We start from the raw sequence: 24,281 nt of genomic DNA on the forward strand, positions 1-24,281 counted from the left end.
CGCTAGTGCATCTCACCAGGAGGCACTTTCTGGGATCAAATATTTAGGAATATTGCTGCCTGCCCTTTACCAGGGACTGTTGCTGTCCCACACTCCTCTTATACAGGCAGCAGTGGATTCTGTGATTCACAGGGAATCACATCTCCCATTGCTTGTGTGTGTAAAATATTCACAGATGGGATTGGACTGCGAAGTGCATTAATGAGGACAGTGCAATAACAGCAAGGATTTGGCAGACAAATTGACTTTTACTGAGGCTCCAGCAATTACACCTAAGCAGCAGAACTAGACCAAATCCGTGGGTTATAATGGGGTGAGGAGACCTAGAAAGCAGAAATACAGAAAAGGAAACAGGGCAGGCAGGGAAGGGCAGCTTTGTGCCTGTCCTTACGTAACAGAGGAATTTGCTGCTGGTGACAGTGGTGCACTGTGCGATTACACGGGCAGAGCTGAGTGAAAAACAGAGAAAGGAAAAAACCTACCGCCCTTAAATTAAACACACCACTCGGAGAAGACAGCGAGTGAGGTGTGAGGTCAGACAGCAAACAACCTCCCCGAGCCTGGGGACAGGCACACAAGGAAAGCAGAGAGCCACGTGCGTGCAGGTGCCTGAGTCAGACGTCACTGGGAGGTGGGAAAAGTCCCAGCACCGTGTCCAGGGAATTTCAAGGCAAAACTGAGAACTGGATGTCAGCAAAACAGGACTCAGAGCCATCAGGGAGACAGGGATGAAACTGAGGGTGGATATTTCTGTTTGGGGTGAGCAGCAGGAAGATGTTGGCAGCTGGTGATGTGGAAGGATTTGTGATACACTGAAAAAATTCTTCCCTGTGATGGTGGGGTGGCCCTGGCACAGGGAGCCCAGAGAAGCTGTGGCTGCCCCATCCCTGGAGGTGTGCAAGGCCAGGTTGGACGGGGCTTGGAGCAACCTGGGATGGTGGAAGGTGTCCTTGCCCGTGGCAGGGGGCTTGGAACGAGATGAGCTGTAAGGCCCCTTCCAACCCAGTGCATTCTGTGCTTCTGTATTATTTTGTGCCACCTCATGAGGTTCCCTGTGCTGTATGCCATCCTCCACCCTCTCTCCCTCTCTTTAGAGCTCATTGACTTTCCTGGCTGTGAGATATATCAGCATCTATCAAAGCAGTGTTTTTAAATAGTTTCTCATATGCTGCTGTGGGAAATTATTCACTAAATGATACTGAATGGGGCATTTTTGGCAGATGCAGGCCAGGAGGAGATGGTCAGTGAACCATGAATCTCTTTCCTCTGTAGGGTCCATGCTTTGAACTGGAGGTAGAGGTGACAACAGGCTCTTTGTAATTTCATCCTGTCACTTTGAATCACACGGGGATTCTTATCAGCAGATCCTTTTTACAGACAACACACGGCATATTATCCTCAATGGCATTTCCTTTTCAAAACAGCATTCTTGTGCTTTGATCAACGTGTAAAGGACAGATGAGAGTTGGGTGCAGTCTGATTTGATCTACCAGCCTGGGATATGAGAAAAAGGAAGGCATTTGCATAATACATCGCTCTGGTTTCATGAGTCAGGGGCTGGTGTAGTCCACAAACATTCTAGATATAGAAGTAATATTTATGGAGGCAACCTTGAAACCAGATTAGAGAGACACATAATCCCAGTAGGTTTCACATACTGAAGTCTCCAAGCTTAAACTGAACAAAAGGTTCAGTTGCTTTGCACAGGGTGTTAGTGACCAGCTGCCAGTAAAAGGGTGTGCAAAATTCTCAGTTTTGAGGAAAGGTGCCATCTGAAACTAACTGGGACTTGCATTTGGTTCACTTCTAGTTCACAGCCCTGGCCTGGTTTTGGAAGAGCCTTTGCAAGTTCTCCTTGAATTCTGTGTAAATAAGCCTTGGGTATCCTTAGCTCAACCCGCTCCAGGGCCCACCAAGAGGCATTTACTTCTCCTTCCCCTGCAGGTGTGTCAGCTCCCGCCACATGTCCAGCGACAAGGGGACCTGGAGGTGAAATGCCATGATGGGCATCCTCCAGAGGATGGGCAGCACAGCCTGAAACAGGTGCAGCACAGCAGAGGGTTTGGAGTGTCCCCAAGCAGGGCAGCAGTGACGGCAGGCAGGAGGAGAACCCAAGAACCCGGAGTTCTCGCTGTCCTGAGGGGTTTTGCCATCCTCTACAGCTGTGTCAGCACTGGAGTAAGAAAGAAGAGCTGTGAATAACTCCTGGGTCCCAGTGGGGTGTGCAGGAGCTGTGCCCATGGTCAGTGCTTGGAAACTGGCATGAGGCCATGGGACTCCACGGGAACTCATCCCTGCAGGAAGTTCTCATCCATATATAGCACTTCCTTCCCTGGCAGGGGCTGCACGCAGTGCCAATCTCCCATGGCGCTGCTGGAGAGGAATTGGGAGCGGTGGGCAGAGGGCTCAGGGCTGCTGAGGAGATCCTCTCTCACATCCTGTGTGACGAGGGCTGGGACATGGCACCTGCCTGGCAAACACCTCCACACCTCCTTTGCTGTGTTGAAGTAGGAAGTTAGAAACCTAAGTGAGAGTTCTGATCCTCTCTGAACAGGGCTGGGAGGAACCTTGGGGCATTCCTTGGGCTGGCTCCTGCCCCAAAACAGGATCAGCAGTATTAAACACTTTCCATACAGGAGATTTAAAAGTGGAGAGTCCTTACTCTCCTTAAACAACCTTTTCTAGGATTTAACTACTTTCAACCCTAGAAAATGTTCCTGAATTGTCCTTGTTACAGTGTTTAACAGAAAAAGAAATGTATTCCCTTTCTGTTTGTGGCAGCCTTTTATGTATTTGGATATGGTTATCGTGTCCACACAGCCTTACAGCCCAGCAGAGACTTTCCCCAGACTAAACACAGATGGGTCCTTCAGTCCTACAAAGCCAACCCTGGGATGCTCCTGAGTCCTCACTGGAGTCTCTCCACCAGGCCTCACCTTTCTCAAAGCACGGCACCTGTGGATGTTTGCCTTTTTCACAGCTGATTCTTTGATCCACTCTACACCAGATCTTTATCTGTAAAAGGCCTGCCCAGGCAGCAGGTTCCTATTCGCATTGTCATGGATCATGATCACATTTCTCTGCGTGGACTTGCACCCTACATATTGCCAATCCTTTTTCCATTTTGTTGAGGTCATTTTGACTTTGAATCTTGGCCTCCAGAGTGCTCACGGCTCTTACCAGACAGGTCCCATTTGCTAAAGATATAAGCATAACTTTTATTCCTGGATTTGGGTTGTTAATAATAACAATTTATGAGTGCTTGCAGGACCAGGGCCCAGGTGGAGTGGGAGAATCACAGAGTTATTACAGTTGGGAAAGACCTGCAAGATCACCAAGTCCAACCATTGACCCAGTACTATTCACCATGAAATATTGTCCCCAGGTGCCACATCTGCATGGTTGTTGAACATTTCCAGGAACAGTGATTCCACCCTTTCTCTGGTAGTCTGCTCCAACACCTGACCACCCTATGGGTGAAGAAATTTTTCCTAATATTCAATCCAATATCCACCCAAACCTTTAAATAAGTTGAGGGTATTTCCTCTTGTCCTATCACTTTTACATCGGGGAAAAAGTCTGACCCTCACCTGGCCACAACCTCCTTTCAGGTTCGGAGTAATAAAGCTCCTTTTGTTCAGGCTGAGCCCCCTCCAGCCTTGTGCTCCAGCTCTGTTCCCTCCTCTGCACATGTTCCCAGTCCCTCAGTGCCTTTCTTTGGGGGTGCCCAAAACTGAATGCAGGGAACGGCCACTGCCCTGGTCCTGCTGGCCACAGTACTGCTGATCTAAGCCAGGATGCCCTTGGCCTTCTTGGCCAGCGTGGGAGACAATAGAGGTTCTGCCGGGACCACCGTGGCGCGGTCCCAGCGCTGTTTGGGATGAAGCGGCGTGGCCGGGGAGACGAAGGGAAGCGGTGCGGGTCCGCCGCGGCCGCAGCGCCTTTGTCCGCGGGCGGGCGGGCGGAGGGCGGCGGCGCGGTGCGGGCCCATGTGGCCGCAGTGCCGCCCGCCGGCGGGCTGGGCCGGAGCATGTGCAGCTGCGGCAGCACCTGGCAAGGAGCCGCAGCGCCGGGGATGTGAACCAGGCGGGGAGGAAGGCCCTTGACTCATCAGATAAATCCAGCCCCGCACGGCTGAGCGAAGGCGGAGGAGGCGCGGCGGTGAGCCGGGGAGGATGGCGGGGGACAGCGAGCAGCGGCTGGAGGAGCAGGGGCAGCCCAGCGGCGGGGAGCCCTTCCTCATCGGGGTCAGCGGCGGCACGGCCAGCGGCAAGGTGCGGGGGTCGGCGGCGGAGCTCCGCGGGCCGGGCCGGGCTGGGCACGGCGGCCACATGGCAGCGCGGCGGCTCCGAGCGGGCGGCTCCGAGCGGCCGCCCCGCCACGTGCGCGGCTCCGCGGCCGGGCCGGGGCTCACCGGGAGCCGGGGCCGCGGAGGGAGCCGGGCGGGCTCCGGGCTCCCGGGGGAGCGCGGCCGCCGAGGCCTCTGCCCGGGCGGTGGACGGAGCCCCGCGGACACGTGGAGGGGGGTGCGGGATGGCTGCGGGATGGCTGCGGGGTTTACTCGCTCCTTCTTTCCGGCCGGGACCTTGTGTCCCTCTGTATCACCGGGGAGAGCTGGGGGCTGCGCGGAGCAAGGGTGGCCCCAGCTCGGCCGGGCAGAGGCGGCATCTCCCTCCCCTCTAGAACCCTTCCTGTGGCTGTAAGCAGCGCTTCCCCCGTTCCCCTTCACCTGCACCAACCCCAGGGGCTGCCCAACCCGCAAGGCACCTCGAGGGCGATGCAATTTTTAAAATTTCCACCCCCGCCGGTCGTGCACGGGGGTGCCCTTCTCTGCCCAAGTTTAGGGTACGGGAGCGGGGATTTGCAGCAGATGCTGACTCACGGCGGCAGAAGGACCTGCTGGCTGCCGTGCTGGGAGGGGCTGGCCCTTGGCAGCCGCAGGTAGGAGCGGGGTGAGGGCTGCGGGCACGGGGCATCGCCCGCCGGGGCAATGCGGGTGTTCCCGGCAGGCTGCTGCACCCAAACTGCAGCGCGGGCCAGCCTTACGGCTTTCCAGCCTTTTATTTGCGTTGTTTCGTGCAGCGTGTCTGTCTCAATATGTTTAATCTCACTAGCTTTCTTTCTTAATAGGAAAAGAAAATAGCTTTTTTTTTTATTATTTTTATTTCTCCTTATTTAAGAGCAGTAAAAGCAGCTCCACAGCTCATCAGGACTCATATGCAGGGCAGCACATTCTACCTGTATTTTGGAAAGGATGGATAGATTTGGAAGTAGCTGTACCTGTGAAGTATTTCTTGCTGAGGAAACTGTGGGCTGGCACAGGAGAGGGATGAGCCTGATCTCTCCGGGCGGATCCCTGTTTGGAGAGGGATCCCTTCTTTTGAAGGCATAACCCAACTGCTGTACCTCAGCCTAGTGGTTTTAAGCGTGTGTCTCTGAGTACCCTATTGATTTTTGTACTGCTGTTGCTGCTGCAAGGGGGAAAAATCCAGCTGTAACAGGGGAGGGATGGTGAGAGAGGATGTAATCTCCTCCGGTGGGATCCAAAGCTGGATTGTTCTTGCAGTACAGCTCCTGGTGACTCAAACACGCTGGGTTTGTCTGTTCTCTGATGCGTGGGTCTGCCTCTCTGTAGTTGTCCCAATAACATCGTGTCTGGCGCTGCTGAACTGTTGTGTCTCTGAACACTGTGTCTCAGGCCCACAAGGTAAAAGCAGTGATTGCAGTACAATGCACCACAGTGGTGCTCAACTTCAAAGTGAAAATGCTCAAGAGCAGCAGGCTGCCTTAGGAAAAAAATAGGGAAATGGTCCTTTCTAGCAAGGGAGATGTACTAACTGGCTTTTCCTGTCTCTCAGCTTTGATTTCCCCCCCTCCAGTGACTGCTGAAAACCTCTGTGCAGTATTGCCTGTTGAAGGGAGTCCAGCAGATCACTAGAAAGTTGGTGGGAAAAGGCTGCAAGAAATATGCTGGCCAAAAACCCCAAGCAACAGGCAAAAAGGACCCAGGACTTTGCCCACAGCCCCTTAGATTCGTATTTGTTGCAGTGCAAGGCAGGGATGTGGGGGCTGTCCCTCACCTGTGGCCTGTGCTGGCTGCTGCAGCATGCTCCGGGACAGCAGCGGTGGGGCTGATGTGGTTTGCTGAGCTAAGGGCTTGCCTGCTGCCAAACTCCAGCCCAGGGGCTGCCCTGCTGATGTGCTGGCTGTGGGGGAAAAGTGAGTGCTAGCAGGGGAGTGAAGCAGGCACCTTTCCCAGTGGGAAAGGGACAAATCCATCCGACTCGCCTCGACACCAACTGGGGGTTGTTGTTGCAGCATACCCCTTTGGCAGCACACCAGCCCAAAGATAATGGAGGGAATTTCCTTTCCAAGGCCCCCTGCAGCTCCTCCCACCTCTGCTTTTGGGTCTGACATGGGGACAATAGGCTCCACGGTCCCCTGCATCCCTCTTGGTGCAGCAGCAGGGTCAGGCTGTGGAAGGATGGGATTGTGTTTTGTAGCTGGCTGTGACCTGTGTGCTGTGGTGCCCTGGGGACGCTGGTGTTGGAAGCGGCCGGCCTTCCCAAAGAGCTGGGATTGTTTGGCTGGTTTTCCTTAAAGCTGTGAGAACTCAAGTTCAAAGGCTGAGTGCTCTTTTCCCTAGTGAGCAAAAGAGGCTTGGGCAACTTTGGCCACTTGAATAGGGGTAAGAACCCTGAGTGCTTTCCTGGCTTTTGGCTCTGGAAAGAAAGCTGGACTGTGCTGGGAGCAAAACTGGGGAGCCACAGAGGTCCTGAGCAGTCTGGGATGCTGCAGCCCCTGTGAGGGCAGTGCAAGCTGCACAGTGGCTGGTTTAAGTCAGCTCAGCTGGGACAGGCTCTTCACAAAAAAAGAGCTGTCCCCTGAAATCCAAGCGCTGTGCAGTGTGGACAAATGTTACGGTGAGCTCAGTGACACCCTGTGCCCCCCTTCCTAGGACCTCTGTGACTCTGATCAAGATAACCCCTGGATCCTCCTTCCTGCCCCAATGGGGTTGGCAGGGAGCCAGGAAAGCCCACCCTGTCCAAAACCTATATAGACCCCTGAGATTCACTGTGCTCTCTCTCTTTTGCCCCGCTCTCCATGGACACCACAGAATAAAGAGAGCTGTTCCAACACCCTGGGGTAAGGGCCTCTTTTGAATACCCTTCCCTCTCCTGAAATTCCTCCCCTCACAGCCCCATATCTCTGAGCTGGTCGGATTCTATTCGGGGGGCTGCGTGGAGGGGGGGAAAACAACAGAAATTACAGACAAAGCGTGCTATGCTTTCCTGGAGTGGAGATGACTTGGCATGAAGATCCCCATCCTGTGTCCAACATGAAGAGGACTGCAAATGCCTCATTCTCCCTGAGCAGTTCCCAAGGCTTGTTGTCACATTTTCTTTCACCCTATCTGTTCTCAAGTGTTCTGCTAGAGTTCTCATTTCCCTCTTACACCCACGGCCTTTGTGCTAACAGCTCCTTGCCTTGCTCCTGCAAGACATTCCTGACTACCAGGGACTCTGCAGCGCTCAAGGCAGGCAGCCAGGCTGCGGCTGGAGGAAAGTTCGGCAAACTGACTGCTGAGAACTGTTGGGATGCCTCCTTAAGCTCTTTGTGTCCTCACTTCAGCTGAGCTGCTGGGACCTGGCAGCTCTGCCAGCAGTGCCTGGAGCAGCTTGCTCCCAGCAGCAGCATCTGGTGCTGGGGTGGCTGCAGGGGTGGGGAGAGCTCTTGGAGCTCAGGCTGAAGCATTAATTGTCCCCACGTAAAGTGAGATGCTGATTGCTGCCTTCCAACAGGAGCTTGTGGGGAAAGACAGACTGCTTTGGTTGGCTGCTCATCACTCAAATTGGAGTGAGGGCTGAGCATGGGTGCCACTGCAGCCCTGTAGTTACATCATTTGGGTCTTGAGTTAGCACATCCAGTTCCCAATTTGTGTTTGAACATGCAGCCTCAGAGTTTCCAGCCTGCAGAGCACCAAGATTACAGCCTGTGTTCAGCCAGGTGTGCCCTTACCGACTCCACCAGGCACTCTGAACACTGGCAAGGCTGGCTGAGGCTGGCAGAGTGAGGCAGCCAGGAGGCTGGAATTGCCCAGCCAGGGTGGGACAGCAGTGTTGGCCCCCAGGGAAGGAGTGCTCGGGGCTGCATGAGGCAGTTCTGTCTCCCATGGAATCTCTTTTGTGACAGAGCTCAGTCCTCTACCCCAGCAAGGGCTGAGGTCCCCCACAGCAGCCCAGGGGTCACTGCTGCAGTGTCACCACCTGGATGACTGGCAAAGGAGCCCAGGGGAGATGTGGGAATGACTCCTCCATGGGAGGGGGACTAACAGGAATTGCAGCAGCCCTGTGCCAGTTCAGCACCATTTCCTGGTGACGTTGTTTGTGGCTGGCAGGAGCCCTGCATCACAAGGTCTGACTAGTTAAACACTGGTGTCAACGTGTGCTGGAGACTCATCAAACTTTCTAGTAGAACGTTTTTCTGTGCCAGCCCTGATCAGACTGATCCACAGGGCGTTTTGATGGGTCAGCCCTTTCCCGTTACTGATGGAATATGTGCTCATTATGGAGGCTGCTTACCACAGTCCTGTGGGCTCAGCCAGCTCTGGGCTATGGTGTTTGCAGCAGGGGCTCCAGAAAAATATCCTGTGCCTAAAACCAGAGGATTGGAGGGATTGTGTTAGAGGGTTTGTTTTCCTCCCTGCATGTAATCTGTGTTTAGAGCCTCTGTGTGTGCCTATTTAGGCTCCAGCCCGGGATTGCTGATCACATGCACAGCGTCCCAGGGTGAGAGGACAGAAACCTGGCTACCCCACTCCTGCTCTGCCTGGCCTGTGGCTCACAAAGGGAAAGGCAGGATGGTGAACCTGCCTGGGAATGCTCTGGGTGGAGGCCCAGGCTTTTGGTTCAGGAATGCTAAGTTTCCAGTCCTGGTGTTGCCACATGTGTGTGCTTCCATTAGGACTGGAAAGGATGATGTGGGTCATGAACTGGCTGTCTGCAGTCACAGGCATTTGATAGATGCTCTGGGACCCTTCCCAATTTGCTGTCTGTTCTGTGTGTCATCCCAGTCCAAGCACTTCCTGGTACTTTATAATTACCATAACCTTCAGGAAGAGACCAACATCTGTAACTCGTGTGCTGCAGGAGATAAGGGCAGCATGCTATAGAGGACAGCAGAGAAATTAAACAAATTATTACAATGGTTCCTTATGTTTGATCTGAGGGAAAATCCTGCCAGAGCACAAAACTGGAGACTGTGTTATCCACAGAGGTGTGATGAGGACAGCCCAGCCAGGCTGCTGCAGCTGCAGGGCCATTGCTAGCTCCTGCCAAGGCAGCTCACAATCAGATCCTGCAGGAAGGGCGTTATGGCAGTGATGTCCCTGGAGATAACCTCTGGGCTCCTCTCCCTGCTGGGATGGGACTGCTGCAGTCTGTCCTTGCTCCTGGTTGTGCTGTGGGCCAAGGGCATTGCTCTCTTGGGGAGGACTGTCCTCATGAGCAGCAGCTTGGCTCAGGATTAGCAGCCTGCAGTGGTGGCAGGAGGCTGTGCCTCTCTAGCCACGCTTTTGGCACTACGCTTTTCCTCCTCCTGAGGGATCTGGCAGCTTCAGTGTTTCTTTAGGCCTGGAATCACTTGATCTGGCTAAATCACTTTTGCTGGGTGTCTCATTTAGAGTCCCTGGGAAAATGGGAGGTTCTCCCTGCAGGTGGAATGGGACCTTGAACATCCCTCTGCAGTGCCAGGTTCCTTGGGGATGGACAGACTGCTTTCAGCATGTGGCTTTTAGCATATCCACCTGCACAAGGCTTAGGAGGTCCTGCAAGCCCAGGACAGGCCTTGCCCTCCTGGGGCTGGAGGCATCAGCTGTGTCCTGGCCCCTTCTCACGGTTCCTGGTGGGTGACAGTGGCACCATCCATCAGCTTTCTCCTTAATTCCTATCGGAAGTTGTGCTAATTCACTGAGCAGAGCTACCCAGGAGGGATTGTGGGATAATCTGCATAATAATGTCAGGGAATTAGTCAACTCCTCAAGAATATCTGAGCAGCTGGCTATAGGCCACGAGTGAATGTGAATTAAATATGTAATTAATATATTCCAAATAAATGTTAGAGGCAGGCCTCCAAACACCCATCTGTCGGGTTTCTTCCCCTCCCTACCACCTCTCTCCTTTTGGGAAGATATGCTGGATTTCTTCTCCAGGTGCCCTCTGCATCTTCCCAGCAGAATAAAGCTGTACTTCTTCTTTGAACACTGGCTGTTTGTGTGCTTGGTTCAGGGGAGGAGTCCTGCAAGGGGAGCTGCAGCTGCTCCTGCTCAGGAATAACCTCTTGGAGCTCTCGCTGGCGTGGTGCTGTGCTGATACCTTCTTCTCCACAAGCTGTGAGCTGTGGGCTGGTTTGCACAGCTTTCCCAGGGAGCAGCTTGAGCACAAAGCCTGGGGGAGTGCAGCTCCAGGGGTTTGCTCCAACCTGGAGCCGAGTTCCCCTCGCTGCAGTGTGTGGGAAGTCATGACCCATGGTGGGAGCCAGGATCCCTCCCTCCTCGCCTGCCTGCTTGGAAAGCCCTGCTTCAGTTGCATGTGGCTACCATGGGAAAGGTCTGCTTGGCAACCACAGAGGCTCAGAGGCTGCTGGAGCTTGGCTATATTTAGTTTTAACCAAGTTCTGGAGGAGGGGAAGCTCTCTCCTTTTGCTTGAGAAAGCATCTTGTTGCTGGGAGTTGGCTGTGGCTGAATCACTGGCAGCGTTGGCTTCGGCTCGTGGCAAGGTGTGCTGGATGAGGTGGGTATGGAAAGGGGCTGAGCAGAGACAAGAAGCTCTGGCATAGCTCTGGTATTCCTGCAGGTGAGTTGTGTCACATAAGGCATAGCTAGTGATGGGCTCCAAATCTTCCAGTTTGTGTACTGGGATTGAGTCACCTTTCTCAAGGCATCCTCTGCACTCCTGGGCTTCTTGGAGAAGGAACAATTGTCTTCTTCCCTGGGAGAAGCAGTTAGGAATCAGCAAAAGAAGGAATCTGAGCCCACCCTGCCCCTTCAAGTGGGTGCTAAGTGCCTGTTGGCAGTATGAGTGCCCTGCATCCAGGCTGGTGCAGGCTGGCACAGGACTTTGGAGTCATGCTCTGTTCTTGCTCTAACTAGGCATCTGTGGGTGTCCCCAAAACCTGGCTGTGCTCATTTCCAGTTACTGATGGATCTTTTTGTAGTCACACATGTGCTGCTTTGGGAGAAGATAGTTTAACAGGGAATATGTCATTTATTTGGGGGGGCATTTCCCAAGGGTGGGAGTTTCTGTTCCTGTTGTGTAGGGGGGTTTCCAAGCTGTGTGTTTCTGGTTTTTCTTCCTCCTTAACAGTGGGTGTTTATCAACCAAGGGGAAAAACTGCACGTCCAGCTGTAGGAGTTGTTGAGATTGGCATAAGGGACTGCCCCTCATGAGACATTGTTGTTCCTACCACAAATGATAGTGAAAAAAGGAAAAACTCTCTCTTGGACCTCGCTGAGGTTCATGGCCCTATTAAGGAAAGCTGAACACAGCCCTGGAGTTGACAAAGGCAAGCTGAACGTGCCCTGTCCCCCACTGTCCCTATGTCCTGCTGCTGTTAATGCAGGTGTAACATGTGAGCAGCGACCTGCAGGACCAAGGTGACAAGTGTGCCTCTTCCCAGAGCCAGGAGGTGACATCCCTGCTCACCCAGGCACTCAGCATGCTGAAACTGAGCTCGGTCCTGAGAGCAGGATGTCCTTATGCTTGTCTTTCTCCACCACTTCTGCAGCTCTCCAGAGCCCGCCAGGGAAAAGGGAAGGGTCCACTGTGTCTGCCAGGTTGCTTTTTCCATGAGGCACCATCTGCCCCCGAGCCCTGGATGGCAAATGCAGCTGGGATGCAATCTGTTCCTTGTCTGGAAAGCTGGAGGGGGGATGTGTTCCTGTCTCCAGCTGCTTTGGGGTACTTTCTCCTTGGGCTCTTCTCACTATCAGGTGTCTCAAAGTGTGAGGATGGAGCTACAGGGTGATTTTCAGAGCTGGTGGGAGCTCTTCTGCACCTTCCAGAATCCATAGACCAGAGGCTAGTGTGCGTAAGGCAGAAGGAAGACTGGCACCATTTGTCTGATGCCCTCAAATAATTTAATTGCCAATACACATGCTGAGGTCCAAGGGGAGAGAGTGAATGCAAATCCATGTGCTGCTTTCACTGATTCAAAGGAAAGGAGTCCTGCTCCTTCCCCTGGGCTGACAAAAGCAGTTTCTGGTGCAGATCCACATGCAGCCTGTGGCTCTGGGGATCTGTCTGAGTGGCTGTGCTGAAAGGTGGTTTATTGCTGATGGCAGAGGGCCTGGGAAGTTTGGTGTCCTGGGCAGCTATAGCCAAGGCTGAGCCCTGCTGTGCTGTGTCCTGTTGCTGCATGGGCAGGCAGTGGTGTCCGGGGGAGTGAGCAGCCAGGAAAGGTGGAAGAGAGGCACTGAACACACCCCAGTTTTGCAGAACCTGTGGGATACAGCTGGATAAGCAGTAGGGCTGAGGCAGGCCAGAGATGGATTTGGGGAGTGGGAAAACAGAGGAAAAGGAGGGCAGGCTCTGGCTTTGTCTGTGTGTGTGCAAGGGCAGGTGACTGGCATGGGCTTGCAGGGCTTTGTTCTGGGTGGGAGCAGCTTGCTGCAGGGCAGGGCTGCCAGGATGGCTTGGGAAGCATGACCTGCCTGCTGGGAGAGGCAGGAGAAGAAGGTGGGATGCTCAGGAGACCCTGTTCCTGACCCCAAACCCACACTGGTGCCCTGGGCTGCCCGGACTGCTGTGGGTCAGCTGGAGCTGGTTCTCTCTGCAGCAGAGCTGTGAGTGAGCCTCTCCAGCCAGGCTGGGGATGACTCACAGCCAAGGCAGGTCAGCCTGGCCTGGTGGGAAGAGACAGTCTCTGGAGATGGGAATGCTGTCAAATCTTCCAGCTTCTCAGGCAAACAGCCTTGCCCTCTGCCTGCTGGGGTGACCTCCTCTGCCAGGCATGCATTCCCCTCCCTGCTCCCTCTCACCAGTGATTCTTCAGCTCTGCAGCTGCAGGTTGCCAGCCAGGTATGGAACAGATGGTTGAGCCATCCAGGAGGTGGGAGTGTGGAAAGAGCCACTGGCAAGCTGGGATAGGCAGGTTGGGGCAAGCACGCTGCTCTTTTCAAGGCACAGGGCTCAGCAGAACACTTTTGGTGACCAGGGCCAGGAGCAGCTTGGCTGGGCACCTGCAGCCAGTGTGGTTCCTTGAGTGGGAACAGCTCCCTCGGGCACCCAGGAGCAGCTGCTGTGCCCTGGGCAGTGATGCCATGGGGCAGGAGCAGAGCGCTCCCCAGCCTTGGCTCTCAGTGCCCGTGGCAGTGCTGGCTGCCAGGCAGCGATGCTGTCACCACCAGTGCCTTGCACAGGGGCCAAGGACTCCCATGACTAAGGAGAAGGGACTGCAGCAGGCTTTGGGATTTGTCCCCCGAGCTGTGCTCTGGGTCGTGTCGCAGTGGTGGGCACTGCCCTGGTGCCAGCCAGCCTGTGCCAGCCTGCTCCACGTGGAGTGCGAGGTGCCCGCTCCCTGGGCCAGCAGCCAGGGCCACGTGGCTCCTCAGCCTCCCGTGCCAACAGGCACCAGGATGTGCTGGCTCCTCCCAGCCCTGGCAGCTGTGGCACAGATCCCTGATAAAGTCCCAAGGGCTCTCTTCCTCCTGCCTTCCCATCCTGGGCTTTGTTTGCCCTACCTGTGAGGACTCTCTCGTGCTGTGCTGGGGTTTCTGGGCTGGAGCAGAGCTGGGGGAGCCAAGACTGCTTTGTCAAGGGGAACGTGCCCCACGGGGAGCTGCCTGGCAGGCTGGAGTGCCTGGGCCCCATGGCATGTGGCTGAACTCAGGCAGGAGCCAACTATTTTTCTGCTGCCGCTTGTGCCCAGAATAGGAGCTGTGGGCAGGCTATAGGGGCGGAGGAGAGGGTGGCAGGCAGCAAACTTGGTGCTGCTGTCACACTAAAGAACACCATGGTGATGTCTCTGGAGCACTTTTCCCTCAGTGGCTTTGGGAAAAGCACAGACTCTTGGCTGGAGGTGCAGCAAGCAGGCAGGGATGTTACCTGGGGACATCCTCCCTGTACTGCTAAGATGTAACTTGCTGCTGATGTGATTCCTTCGCTATTCCTTTCCCAGTCCTCAGTGTGCTCCAAGATTGTCCAGCTGCTGGGCCAGAACGAGGTGGACTATCGCCAGAAGCAGGTGGTGATCGTGAGCCAAGACAGCTTTTACCGGGTCCTCACCTCGGAGCAGAAATCCAAAGCGCTCAAAGGCCAGTTCAATTTTGACCACCCAGGTGAGTGGAGAGCAGCACTGAGGCTCTGCCAGGCTCTGTGGGGACAGGGCTGGAGTGGGACCCCCAGCTGCAGCAGCAGAGAGCCTGCGTGGACACTGCAGCTCTGAATCCTCGTGGCTTAGTTAAGCTCTTGTGGAGCAGTGTGCCTGGGACCACCTGTGTGTCATCCCCCCATCTCTCTTGGGAAAGAAAAGGGGATGGGGTGTTTGGGGTGAGAAAGAGCAGGTTATAAACCCTCAACATCCTAAAGACCTTTCTCTTCCTGCAAAAACATCCCCCAATTTGAACAAGGTTTTCATAGAATCGTAGTATCATTGAAAAGTTTGGGTTAGAGGGGTCCTCCTTAAAGGTCATCTTGTTCCAATACCCTTCACCTAGAGCAGGCAGCAAAGGAACAGATTGGGTTTTGTTGCAGCTGAGTCAGGCCCAGAGAGATCTGGCCTGGCAGAGTCCCTGGAGCCAGCAGCTCCATGTCCCTCCTTCAAGGAGGGAACCAGCTGTGCAGCTGCTCTGCAAACCTTTCCACCGAGGGGGCCTGCCCTGTTACTACAACAGGGGCTCTTTGAACCATCTCCAGGCTCAATGGGGAAATTCCACAGCTGCTGTCCCTTCGTCCCCATGAGGACAATGGCCAGAGGCAGCGAGCCCTGAACAAACAGAGCCCTGTCTGTGTGGCAGCTCAGTGCTGGAACACTGCTGCAGTCTCTCTCCGAGGGCTGGAGCCCTGGAGGAGATGCCTTCTGTGCCTGGGCTGTCAGCACTGCTGTACAAGGACGGTATTGATCTCTGCAGGCCACATCCCAGGCTGGTGCAGAGCCACAGAGCCCCATAGCTCTGGCAGAGCTGGGCCTCGTCCCTGGGGAGGTGGGGAGGTGCAGGGCTTTCCTCCCAAGTCTCTGGCAGGAGGTGCCAAGGACTCTGGCTTGGGTGAAATTCAGCATCTGGTGGGTGGGAGAGGTTGCAAAGCTGCCTCGGGGTAATGTTTCTTCTCTCCTCAGATGCCTTTGACAACGAGCTGATCGTGAAAACGCTCAAAGAGATCACAGAAGGGAAGACGGTCCAGATTCCTGTCTATGACTTTGTCTCCCACTCCAGGTCTAACAGCTGCTCCTGCCTTGCAGTGCCTCTGCTAACGTCCCGCGGCAGCCCTGCCTTCCCCAAACTCCTGCCCTCTGCTTGGCTGCTAACCTGCCGGCACAAAGTTTCCATCCTAACTACTCCAGCCCCGGGTTAGAGCATCCCAGGCAGATGGAGGCACAGGCTGAGGGTCTGGAAAGCTGTGTAGCCATCCAGCAACACCCAGGGATCAGGGCCAGGGGGCTACGACCTCCCTTCTCTTCCCCCGTCCACGCCTCCTCTCCCCATAAATTCAGCGTTTGCAGCTTTAACAAGCACTCCAGCCTCAAACAGCCTGGCAGTGCCAGGAAAGGAGGAGGACAACAATTCTTGCTCTTGTAACACTCCCCTTGCCCGTGCTCAGCTTGTTTTTGCATGCCTGTGTTGGTCATGGACGGTGTGTCTCTGCTGTGTTTCCCACAAAAGCGCTGTGCAGTCAGGGAAGTGCTGCCTGCTCCCCAGGGAAGCAGAGCTGGCCGTGCAGGTTCCCTTGCTTTCCTGGGCTTTCTGCCTTGGCACATAACCCTTGTGAGCAGCAGCTGGCTGAGCTAGGGGGAGAAGGGCTAGTGTGCTTCCTGCTTTGCTGTTTATCCTTCCAGGAAGCGTACGTATGCCTTGGATTCCCTCCACGGCGGTGGGGTAGGTCTGCCCTCTCCTCGGTCGCCCCCCTGGTGCAGCAGTGGTGTCCCAGGGTTGGAGCAGTGCTTAGGAGCACCGCTGTTCCCCTCACCTCTCTGTGGATTCGCCCACCTCCCCCAGCAGGGTCGGTCTGACTGTGCTTGCCCCTGGCAGGAAAGAGGAGACGGTGACGGTGTACCCTGCCGACGTGGTGCTCTTCGAGGGCATCCTGGCCTTCTACAGCCAGGAGGTGCGGGACCTCTTCCGCATGAAGCTCTTCGTGGACACGGACGCTGACACCCGGCTGTCCCGCAGAGGTGAGCAGGGACAGAACCCCCTAACTGCTCTGGGCAGCTGCTCACACAGGCAGGTGCCAGTGACCAGAACTGGAGCTGGCACAAAGCTGCCAAGAGCTGGGGAGCTTTTCCTGCGCAGTGCAGAGTTGTCACTAGGGCAGCTCGTGGTTTGCTTTGTGTCTCCTGGGATTCAGTGGGATTTTTGCTGCCTTGGCTGGGATTCCTCCTTTGATGACTGCTGAGTGTGCCGTGTCCTCGCATGGCCCCGTGGCACCAGCCCAGTGCCAGCAGCTGAGCAGCAGCTGCTGCCAGCCAGCAGATGCCAGCAGGGAAGGGCAAGGCAGAGCCTCTGGACAGTTCAGTCAGAAGGCAGAGCCTGATGGATCCACTCAGGACCTGGGCTGTGGGTGTGCTCTGAGGATGGCATTTGGGCCGTGGTGTTTACCGTGGGTGGTGCAGATGAGGAGTCTGGTTGTACATTTGTGCAAACCAGTGTGGAGCCTCTGTGTAGGACCTGGCACTGGGGTGATGGTTTGGGGGCAAAGAGCCCTAGAAACCACTGTCCCCCTCCAGGACTGCCACCACTGTCCCCCTCCAGGTCTCCATGTGTCCTGCTGGCTTGGCTATGGGTTGCCAGCTGATATTGGGGGGGACACCCACGCTGCCGGGCCTGCATGACTGGAGATGTCCTTTGTTTCTAAGCAGCCTTGAGGAGTGTGGTCACTCATGCAACACCTCCTGCATGACTGAAAAACCATTTGGGGGCTCTCGGTGCAGAATTCACTTCTGTCTGAACTATTCCTCCCCCTGCCTGGCTCTGACAGGCTGCACAGGGTGCCTGGGGATGCAGCAGATGACTTAAGAGGAGCAGTCCCTTCCAGAGCTGTGCGCTGTGACGAGGGGCGCGTGTCTCAGTGCGTCAGTCTGGGACTGTTGTGTGCATGGGACTGTTCCACTCAGCAGCAGAACTCGCCTTGCCTGCCCTCCTGCTGTCAGGCACATGCAGAGCCTCCTCAGCTGCTGGGATGTCATCAGCTCTGATGAACATCTCCCTTTTACCAACCCCTCTTGACCCTGCCCACTGTTCTTGCATGACTCATCCAGGGAGGTGACAACACAGTTGGAGGGAGATGTATTAGCAGGTCACAGATGGGCAGGGTCCCAAATGTGAGCCCTAATCCCTTAAAATGCTGTGCAGGAGCTCAGGGTAGGACACTGGTGGTGGCAGTGACCCCAGCCAGCAACTCAGCCCCACACAGCTCCCTGCTCAACCTCCCCTGGTGGGAGAGAATCAGAAGAGTAAGAGTGAGAAAATTTGTGGGCTGAGACAAAGGCAGTTTAACAAGTAAAGCAAAAGCCACAAGGCAAGCAAAAGGAGGAATTTGTCACCATTTCCCCGTGGGCAGGCAGGTGTTCAGCATCCCCAGGAAAGCAGAGCACCATCGTGTGTGATGGTTATGTGGGAAGACAAATGCCATCACTTTGAATGTCTCCTCATGCCTTCCTCCTCCTTCTCCCAGCTTTATATCATCGTGTGTATGGTGTGGGACATCCTTTGGGTCAGTCAGGGTCAGCTGTCCCAGCTGTGTCCCCTCCCCCCACTGATGGGGTGGGGTGGGGAGCAGCAAAGGCCTTGGATCTGTGTAAGCAGTGCTCAGCAATAACAAAAACATCCCTGTGTTATCTACTCTGTTTTCAGCACAAATCCAAAACACAGCCCCACACTGGCTGCCGTGAAGAAAATTAACTCTATCCCAACCAAAACCAGCACATTCTCCACCCCTTATTCCAGACCATTTAAGTTGTGCTCAGGTCCCACACTCTCCAGTCCATTCTCATTCCCCAGCTTTGGTGGATCACACATACATCAATCCCCTATTTTATGAAATAAAATCTCCCAAGTGCCCACTGAGTTAATTTAGTCCCTGACTTTGGGCTCCATCTGTCCTAGTGGTCCTTCAGGACAGGAGAAGGTGGTGTCTAGTGCGGAGTTAGGGGGTCACTGCTGTGCTCACACTGCTTGTAGGGCTTGTACTTCTCCCACCCACCATCAATCACTTGCAAAAGGGCAGCTTTGCTGATGGAGGTGCTGCTGTCTCCTAGTTACTGCAGCTCATTGTTCTCCTGGTAGGAATCTGGCCATTTCCCTGCCATCAGCAGTTGGTAGGACCATTGCAGCATCAAATCTGTTTACTGTATGTCTGCCTGTCATTTCTGGGAAAGGAGAGCCTGTGTGAGAGGTGCCAAAGGTGTAATCATGTTCCTGGAACGTAGCTGGAGGCAACTCATAGCAAAAGTTGGGATCTTGTGTTGTGATGTGGCCCTGAGTCATCTTGCTGTCCCAGTAGCCATAAAGGGTTGCAGCAATTGGGTTTTCAGCTGGGCAGCAGCAGCAGATGAGGTTGCTGGAAGTGCAGCTGACAGCTCAGTTAATCAGTTGTGCTGGGCTTCAGTATGTGCAACTCACACTGTGCCCATCTCAGCACCTGTCCCCAGAAGTTCTGCCAGCAGAGTGCAAGGGGCAAGGTCTGCCAGGTACCTCAAACAAGGATCTGTGGGGCTCAGGGACCTCATTCTGGCTAACCTCCCTCACTGCCCTGTCCTTGGCCAGTTTCCCTAAAAAGAAACCAGGTCCAGTGTCACAAGAATGTTTTGGGTCCAGTTTAAGTTTGGACCTGCTGGCTTCAGAGGGGTGCAGTCTGTCCTTGGGATATTTGCCTACTCTGCCAGCAATCCATCAGGACAGGGTGTGTGGTTTTACCTGGGCTGTTGGGACCTGCTGCTTTGGGGCCAGGTACTTGTGTTTGTGTATGGGGTTGTTGTCCTGCTGTGGTGTGCCCTGGGAAGAGGCAGGAGAGCTTTGCCCTGTCAGGACCAGCCCCTGGACAGCTTACTGGCTTCCTGCACCCCAATAAATAAGGTGTGGGACCTGGGAAAGAAAAGTGTTGTATTTTCCCTGCCTCTCATTCTGTATTCAAGCTGGAGCTCGCTCCTGCTCTCTGGAGAAGCTGCTCCTGGTTCCTGGAGCAGGCCTGGAGCTGGCACCCATCCTGCTGCCAGCCCTTTCCCCCCATCACTTTCCCCATGCAGGGCTGTGCAAGGCCATGCTGTGAAGCTGCTGGGCAAACAGAGCCATGGGGCCAGTGCCAGAGCAGCAGTGTCCTGGCCCTGAGAGCACACAGGCAGTGGCTGCCCAGCAGGTCAGGCAGGCTGGCAGGGCAGTGCTGTGCCTTGGCTCTGCCTGGGACACGAGGGAAGGCTCATTCCAAACCAGTGCCAGGCACTCACATGCTGGGGAAAAGCCAGCAGCCCCCTGAGGACAGCCAAGTCTGTTCAGCCACAGGGCTGCTTTGGCTCTTCCCTGAGGATTTGAGTTCCTGCTGAACTGGGCCACTTGTCCACGCTGAAGTGGATTCAGACTGGAGATGGCACTAGCCCAAACAGCTCATGCAAACAGGGTGGAAGGCCTGGGTGGCAGAACAAGCAGGAGGCCAGTTTGCTCTCCTGCCTTTGGGCTTCCCCCTGAGCTGACCCCCTCACCTCTGGTTCTCCTGCACATCTGGGGACAGCACAAAGAGCCTGGCAGAGCTGTGCAGGTGGGCGAGTTTTACTGTCCTCACCTCTGCAGATTTGAGTTTAACTGTGCCTTAATATGTGTGTGTGTGGCTGAACTCCACTGATTTTCTGTTCTTTGGGCACCTCTGCACTGGGATGACAGAGGATGCACAGTCAGGCAGGATGGAGTGACGGGAGGGAGGCAAAGCCTGAGGCTGCGCTGGGCTGGCACTGGTTACAGCTGGAAAGTGCATGCAGAGCTGAGAAAGGGGGGAGGCCAAGAAAAGCCCTTGGCCAGGTCAGCCAGCCCTTGGCTCTCAGGAAATCTTGGAAGTGGGTTAAAAGCATGGAGCTGGGCTGGGATGTGCTCAGACACATGGACAGCAGCTTGCAGGAACACAGATCTCAGGCAAAATATCCAAAGGCTGTACTTACTGAAGGGAAAGGGGGTGGAGAGATTTGTGCCTCAGCTCCTGAGTGTGCCTTACACCTTCCCCTCAGTGCTACGAGACATCAGTGAGCGAGGCAGGGACCTGGAGCAGATCCTGTCTCAGTACATCACCTTCGTCAAGCCTGCCTTCGAGGAGTTCTGCCTGCCGGTGAGTCAGGGGAATGGCACCCATGAGAGGGCTGGAACAGGAGCTCTTTGTGCCCAGAGCTCAGATCAGCTCCCTGGGCCTTCCTCCCTCTCTGCAGGCTCTGGCCGAGGCAGGGGTGCCAGGGCAGGGTGTGATGAGGACTATTTATACAGCCACTGCCTTCCTGGTGAGATCACCCTTCCCTTTGGGAAGGCAGCATGGCCAGAGGAATCCCTCCCTGTGCAAGGGCTGACAAACCACTGGGCAGCTCAGCCTGGCAGGGAAGATCCTTGGCTGTATTTAGCTGGAGAATGGGAGGTTGCTGCCCCCAGACAGTGTTTGCTGTGTCTGCCTCCTCTTTTGGGCTGTCCTGCCTGCCCTTTTCACCCTGCAGTGCTTGGGAGAGCTTCTTCTTTCTGCCTGTGCAGTGGGATGTGGCCCTGCAGGTTGCATTTCCTGGCTGCTGAGTGGCCAGGGGGACAAGGCCTGCCTGGAGAAAGGAAGCTCCTTTGGGAGCTGATAGCAGAGACAAGGCTCCCTGGCAGACAGGGACTGTGTTGGGGAATTTACTGCAGTCCTGCAGACTTGCATGGAAATGGCACATTTGCAGGATCAGCTATTGTACACCTTTCCTGGCTCTCATGGAGAGCAGCCTGTGCCTTGCTTCTCAAGGCTTTTCAAGCAGATTGTAGTAGTATATGAGGATTTTTTTCCTATTCTGGAGGAAGTGAGCTAGCAGAGTCCTGAAACCTGGGAACTGCTGGCCAGCACCACAGGCAGGAATCAAACTGTGCCTCCCACCTTAGGAGCATCCCTATAACTCTCTATCTGGTCAGCTCTGCCCCTTACATTAAGAGGAGCTGATTCTGCTCTACAAGATCTTTTCCTGGCTCTTTCAGAGCTCCCTTTTTTCAGTCTCGCTCAGCTGTGGCTCTGGGGACCAATTCCAAAGCCCAGAAAGGCTTTTCCTGAGAGGCGGGCCCAGCTTGCAAGGCTCCTATTCTTGCAAGTCCCCAGCAAGATAAATCCACAGTTTTTCAAAGCAGCAGATGCTGCATCAGGCTCTTCTGATGAAGAGTCTGTAGGAGAATGAAGTGTGAAACAAGGAGGACACAGAACTGCCTTGTTTCTACCCACAGCTTTGCAGTGGTCTGCTCCCACTTCCGACCTGGTGTTGGCTCAACTGCAGGCTCAGCATCCACTGTTGCTGTTATATGACTCCTAAAGCAGCTCTGAGCCAAGTGGTCCAGTACTGAAATGGTCCAGCATATCCTGGTGGTTTTTGATATGTCTGGAAGCACTTGGAGGTGTCAGGTGGCACCTGTCACCCCAGCTAGCTTGGTGGGGCTTGGCTGTCAGCTGTAAAACAGGCAGGAAACTGAGACTGGCACCTGCAGGAGAAACTAGGTCAGGACTGGTGTCCTAAATCACACCTTTGCAAGTGATGTAGTAGAGAATTCTCCCCCCTTCCCAGGCAGATCTCGTGGCTGTGCCCAGGCATGCCAGCTCGTGCTCCTGGAGCAAGTCTGGATTGGATTCGGGAGGAGCCATGATCCCAAGAGCATCAGCTGCTGGAGTTCTGTGATTAAGAGGCTCCTTAATTGCAGGTTTTGTTCAGGGTGCCTCTTACTGGCTTTTCATGAAAATGGAATCAGGGCACAAAGCATGGCCCTTGAAACGCAGAGCAGAACACAAATAAGAGCATCCAAAATGTATTATCAGCAACGACATACCCCCCAGAGGATCTGTGGAGGGCAAAGAGCTGCCCCAGGGAGCAGGGACAATGCCCCAGCTCAGGGTCTCTCCACTTTTTCCCTGTAACAAAGTGCTTTCTCTCCTCCCAGACCAAGAAATACGCTGATGTGATCATTCCCAGAGGAGCAGATAACGAAGGTAAGCACCCAGGGCCTGCTGCTCTGCCCTGGCAGCCAGCTTTGGGCTGCTGCTGTTGCAGTGGAGTTAGCAGGACCTGCCCCAGAGGGGACTCAGACCACTGCCACCCAAGAGAGTGCTGCTACCACAGGTGTGCCAAGATGAGTCTGTTCCCTTTGCTCCTGCTTGGAGCATTATTGACTGGGAGTTCGTGTTCCTGTAGCACCTCCAGGCCAACTCTTGTTTCATCCCACACAAAAGGCAAGGTGCAGCTGGGTCAGGCAGGCTGGGGTCAGCCTGAGCGTCCTGGGGTCAGCCTGAGCGTCCTGGCTGGGGTCAGCCTGAGCGTCCTGGCTGGGGTCAGCCTGAGCGTCCTGGCTGGGGTCAGCCTGAGCATCCTGGCTGGGGTCAGCCTGAGTGTCCTGGCTGGGGTCAGCCTGACCATTCTGGCTGGGGTCAGCCTGAGTGTCCTGGCTGGATTCAGCCTGAGCGTCCTGGCTGGGGTCAGCCTGAGCGTCCTGGCTGGGGTCAGCCTGAGCGTCCTGGCTGGGGTCAGCCTGAGCATCCTGGCTGGATTCAGCCTGAGCATCCTGGCTGGGGTCAGCCTGAGTGTCCTGGCTGGGGTCAGCCTGAGTGTCCTGGCTGGGGTCAGCCTGAGTGTCCTGGCTGGGGTCAGCCTGAGTGTCCTGGCTGGGGTCAGCCTGAGAATCATGGCTGGGGTCAGCCTGAGTGTCCTGGCTGGGGTCAGCCTGAGTGTCCTGGCTGGGGTCAGCCTGAGTGTCCTGGCTGGGGTCAGCCTGAGCGTCCTGGCTGGATTCAGCCTGAGTGTCCTGGCTGGGGTCAGCCTGAGTGTCCTGGCTGGGGTCAGCCTGAGTGTCCTGGCTGGGGTCAGCCTGAGTGTCCTGGCTGGGGTCAGCCTGAGTGTCCTGGCTGGATTCAGCCTGAGCATCCTGGCTTGAGAGGCAGAGGGATCAGTCCTGGGGGGATATAGGAGGGGACAGCAGCGGGAGGGACAGCAGGAGCACAGCCCTGCCTTGTCTCTGCTTGACTTGCAGCCATCCTAACTCAGTCTCTCCCCCTTTTTGCTCGCAGTGGCCATAAACCTGATAGTGCAGCACATCCAGGACATTCTTAACGGAGGACTCAGCAAACGCCAGAGCAACGGGTACCTGAATGGCTACACTCCCCCACGCCAGCGGCAGCCCTCAGAGTCCAGCAGCCGGCCCCACTGACCCAGGCAGAGGCGTGAGGCCACCACGGCCCCTCTGTACATACTGTCCACTCGTTCCCCCCTTATCTATTTAAGAAACCAGATGGAGACGAATGCCTTTAATTTTGTATGTTGGAGTTGCCGAATGAGAAGCAGCCGGTTGCTCGGGAGCCCGGACCACCCTCAGCTCCTGGCCCTGCTCAATAACTCCTCCAGCATGGAACCGGCTATAAATCTCTATAAATATAGAATTGCTCTATTTTTGCGTAAATGCAGAATAACGTAAAATTACTTGCCGTAAGGTATTTGCCAGGCTCGGTGTTGCTGGGAGGGACTGGGAAAAAAGGGGGTCCTAGGAGGTGTTGGTGTCAGGATCTTCACCTCAGACTCGGTAAGGAAGGAAGAACGGTGCTGGTGTCCATCCTGGGCCTGAGGGTTACACCTGGGTTGGGTTTTGTTTCTTCCTACCACTGCTGTTCAGGTCCAAGCAGCCTGGCTTTGGCTGGCAGGTGCTGCACAGCACTTCTGGCAGCTGGGAGAATGATGTGGAGTGTCTCCCCCTGTCTCTCTGCAGCTCCAAGTCTCAGCCTTTCAACAGCATCCCATTCTGTGCCTGACACCCCTTCCCACCACAGGTGTGGGGCTGCTGCCACACCTCCAGTGAGCACCTGGAAAGTGGTGCTGGGTACGTGGCCATATA

General features: G+C 55.2%; 1 protein-coding gene across 1 annotated transcript; it reads left to right on the forward strand.

Annotated features, from left to right (window-relative positions):
* Positions 1 to 4,037: 4,037 nt before the first annotated feature.
* On the forward strand, positions 4,038 to 23,840 carry UCK2 (uridine-cytidine kinase 2). The gene is made up of 7 exons (NM_001160034.1): positions 4,038 to 4,274; positions 14,177 to 14,336; positions 15,335 to 15,431; positions 16,245 to 16,387; positions 20,423 to 20,520; positions 22,344 to 22,392; positions 23,464 to 23,840. The coding sequence occupies exons 1-7, from the start codon at positions 4,176 to 4,178 to the stop codon at positions 23,601 to 23,603; spliced, it is 786 nt and encodes a 261-aa protein (NP_001153506.1). The 5' UTR covers positions 4,038 to 4,175; the 3' UTR covers positions 23,604 to 23,840.
* The last annotated feature ends 441 nt before the right edge of the window (positions 23,841 to 24,281 follow it).

The sequence above is a fragment of the Taeniopygia guttata genome, chromosome 8 (genome assembly GCF_048771995.1).
Source record: "Taeniopygia guttata chromosome 8, bTaeGut7.mat, whole genome shotgun sequence".
In the NCBI taxonomy this organism is placed as follows: domain Eukaryota; kingdom Metazoa; phylum Chordata; class Aves; order Passeriformes; family Estrildidae; genus Taeniopygia; species Taeniopygia guttata.